Source organism: Merops nubicus, unplaced genomic scaffold (assembly GCF_000691845.1).
Source record: "Merops nubicus isolate BGI_N331 unplaced genomic scaffold, ASM69184v1 scaffold47573, whole genome shotgun sequence".
NCBI classification, from domain to species: Eukaryota; Metazoa; Chordata; class Aves; order Coraciiformes; family Meropidae; genus Merops; species Merops nubicus.
This window is the reverse complement of record NW_008598023.1, coordinates 62,619-65,967: the sequence shown is the minus strand read 5'-3', so window position 1 is coordinate 65,967 and position 3,349 is coordinate 62,619. Positions and strand designations below refer to the sequence as shown.

At 38.7% G+C, this 3,349-nt stretch overlaps 1 protein-coding gene across 1 annotated transcript in view; it reads left to right on the top strand.

The window, feature by feature from the left end:
• Positions 1-3,349, top strand: part of SPATA16 (spermatogenesis associated 16) — a gene marked incomplete at its 5' end in the record, with an annotated part of 64,841 nt that overhangs the window by 9,051 nt on the left and 52,441 nt on the right. The window contains 1 exon segment of the mRNA XM_008936878.1: positions 2,805-2,894. Within this exon segment, the coding sequence (XP_008935126.1) occupies positions 2,805-2,894 (90 nt within the window).

Genomic DNA, 3,349 nt, shown 5'->3' with positions numbered 1-3,349 from the left:
CTGGCATTAAATTGCCACTGCTCTGCACAAAGGCTATTAAACTAGAGCTGCATCAGTACTGCAAAGGGATACTTTTGGGTAGAGTAGTAATACAGCAGAAATTATTTCTAGTGTATGGGCTACAGAGAGCCTAGCAACATCAAACCAGACTGCCAAGAGTCGAAGGTAGCTTTCTAATGTTTGTTCAAGCTGTTAAGGCATGCTATATTTTTCAGTATAGAATCTATGGATCAAGAGAAGCAGTTGATCTTTTTGAGTCTAGTAAAAAAAAAAATCAAGATGGAAAATGGAGAGCTTATGTCTATGAAAATCTGCTACAGTTCTATATTTATTATAAGCCTATCACAGCACATCCTTCTCAAAGACTTACAGAAAATGTGTTGCTAACTACTAGGGAATTATTGATTTTTTAATTTTTCCCCCCTCATAGTGCTATTGCTTGGCTGTGCTAGAACGGATAACTTGGAGGGGAGGGAAAGGGGAAAAAAAAAAATCAATATAAACTATTATCAACTGTTGACAACAGTTTACAGCAGCAATAATCTCCTTTAAAATAGCTTGCTTGTCATCTATGTAAGGTATTGCTGTTTTGGTCAAATCATTGAACGTTGATAGTATTTGATGGTTAAGTTTTGGTGACCATCAGTATTGTGCAAACTTCAGATCTGAACCATGTTTGGCCGATAACTGCAGTGTTTGCTGTTGGCATTATCTTTTCATTACTAGTAAGAGCCATTCATTCCCCTCATTGGAAGCAACTGATTTTTAGCATCCCATGCTGTTTCGTACATTGTATTTTAGTTCCGTATTTAGACATGTCCCACTCACTAAGGTCTGCACTTCCTCCAGTAATGCCTTAACTTACATGATATCATTTGTCACTGGTTATTCCCCCCACACCTTCTTCCCAGAGAGGTGGCTCCTGCAGGGCCATGTTTTCTCTCAATACAGTTTCCTGGTCATTTTCTCAAATGTTGGACTGGGAAAACATAATGCTGAGATGGTTCCCAATTCCTGTACTAATTTAGGATGGTCTTCAGCTGCTCTGCATCTCCAGATCAGCTCTGCTCATACAGAGTAAAACTTCACTGTGCCAGAATGGAGCCATCACTGGTTACATCTACCTTAGCATTTTGCTTTGGTGCAGTAGTAGGATTGTGATGCACTTTACCCAATTATCTCCATTTTCTGCACACTGCATTGTTCACCGGCTAATTTTGGCACTCACAAACTAGATTAATTTCAGCGAAAGCTACCTGCACCTTCTGCATGAGCTGTGAAAAAAATACAAGTAGCACCTAATGAAGGCACAGGAATCCAAACCAGCAGATGACCATTGAGACAGCTTTGAGCAAGTTCCACAGGGACATTTTAAGGAAGCAGACTAATCTAAAAAAAAAAAAAAAAAAGGCCCCAGCTGTCTAAAATAGAGTTGAAGGGTCCTCACCATTAGCCTCTCAGATCTGCCAAACCACTCCTTATACATCTAAATACCTGCAAGCATAGATGTAACCATTCAGAACTTCAGGCTTTTTTTCTGAATGCCTGGGAGAAAGTGCCTGCAGAGTTAATTTGATTCGCAGGTTGACAGCATCCTGGAGATACTTCTAGTTTTTAACTTATTTTGAAAGCTCCTTCCGAAGGCCACAGACATACAGCCCATAAGTGCAGAATACATACAGGAAAGACAGTTATTGGTCTTCTAAAACACACTAGATGTTTCCATAAATGTGAATTTTTAACTGAAGGTGTTTACACATATATTTATATCATAGTTTCAAGACAATGAATAAACAATAATAAATTATGGAGAGAATTTGTTCTGTGGTTATTAGTAGACTGAAATCTGAACTGCAGTAGTTTTCAGTGCTAACATGATATTCAAAACTTCCAATGAGGAAGCAAAAGCCAGTTTGCAAGTTCTCTTTGTAGTGTTAATCTCTTTGTTAATGTTGTAAGCTACCGCTAAATACTTTATAAAACACATAGTGATAAACATTTATATAACAAAAAATTACTAATATTAACCTTTGCATGCTAGAACACGCCATATATAACTTTTCTCCAAACACTGGGAGAAGTGCTGACCAGAGAAGCCAGTCGCATGTTAGAGATCTCCTAAGTGGAACTAACTAGATGCAGAAGGAGCTGTCACTCATGCCCTCACCCTACTCACATCAGAAGGCTGTCCTGCTTGACAATCTAACTGTGTAGCTTATGCTATTTTTATCCTTCCATCTTTTTCTGATATTGACTTAAAGCCTGTAATTTGTTACACCTGGAATTGCATCTGTTCAAGTTACGGGGCTAAGCAACATGCCAAGGTCCACCCACGTAGAACCTATCACTTGTACAGAAAGTATTTTAAAATATTCCACGTTCACATTAAAATACATTCTAGATGCACAGTTTTTCCAGGTAGATAGGTCAGGCACCTGTCACTCATATTCGTGGATGGGTTACCAAGAAGTTGTACTGTAACATTTTTCCTTAAGTTATTTACAAGCTAAAGGCAAGATAGAATATAGTATCCACAGGAACTTTTTTTCTAGAACAAGAATACACAAAACCCCAATGAAAATGCATTTATAATATAACCTCAAAAGAAAATTTAATAATGCTTGTTCATATATCACAGGTGTCAACAGAAAGTGATAGTTCATACTGTATTTGAGACATCAAGCATCGAGTTGTATAGAATAAGCATATACTCCATGTGTCTTAGTCACAGTTTGATTATTAACAGCTTTTAATGATTTAAGAAATAGAAATCTAAACTTGTCCATCTCTCTTCTTCTTTGAAGGAGCATTATCCTGAACCCAGCTTATTTCCGGAATCACCTGCGCCAAGCTGCTGTGTTTAGGCGCTTGCAGAGATACGCTGAAGCTGCAAGGTACTCCCATGCTCAGGGATTTCTCTTGCTTTCTCTACATCCCTTTCATTCCACCCTTTGGTAGTAAGGATATCATCTTATGTCAAGGCTTTTCCAAAATGGGTGGGAGCTTAGCATTGGCTTTGTGTCTACGATCTCACATGCAGCAGAGCTCCAATCCTCCCACTTGGTGTAACATGAATCATCCCATTTATGTCCCTAGTTGCAATTAGACTAACACACATTGGAGCATTTATTCATTCTTGGGCACGGAGGTGAGCCCTGATCAGGTCCCAGGGCTGTGCTGGGGCAAGAGCTACATGCACAGGAGCATCTTCCACTCAATAGTTTCCTTGTAGCACACTTGAGCTTCTGCAGAGGGTTACAATGGGAAGGCTCAGGGAGGGAGGGGGAATGGAATGGAAAGATTAAAAAAAAAAAAAAAAAAAAAAAAAATAAAAAAAAGGAAAAAAAAA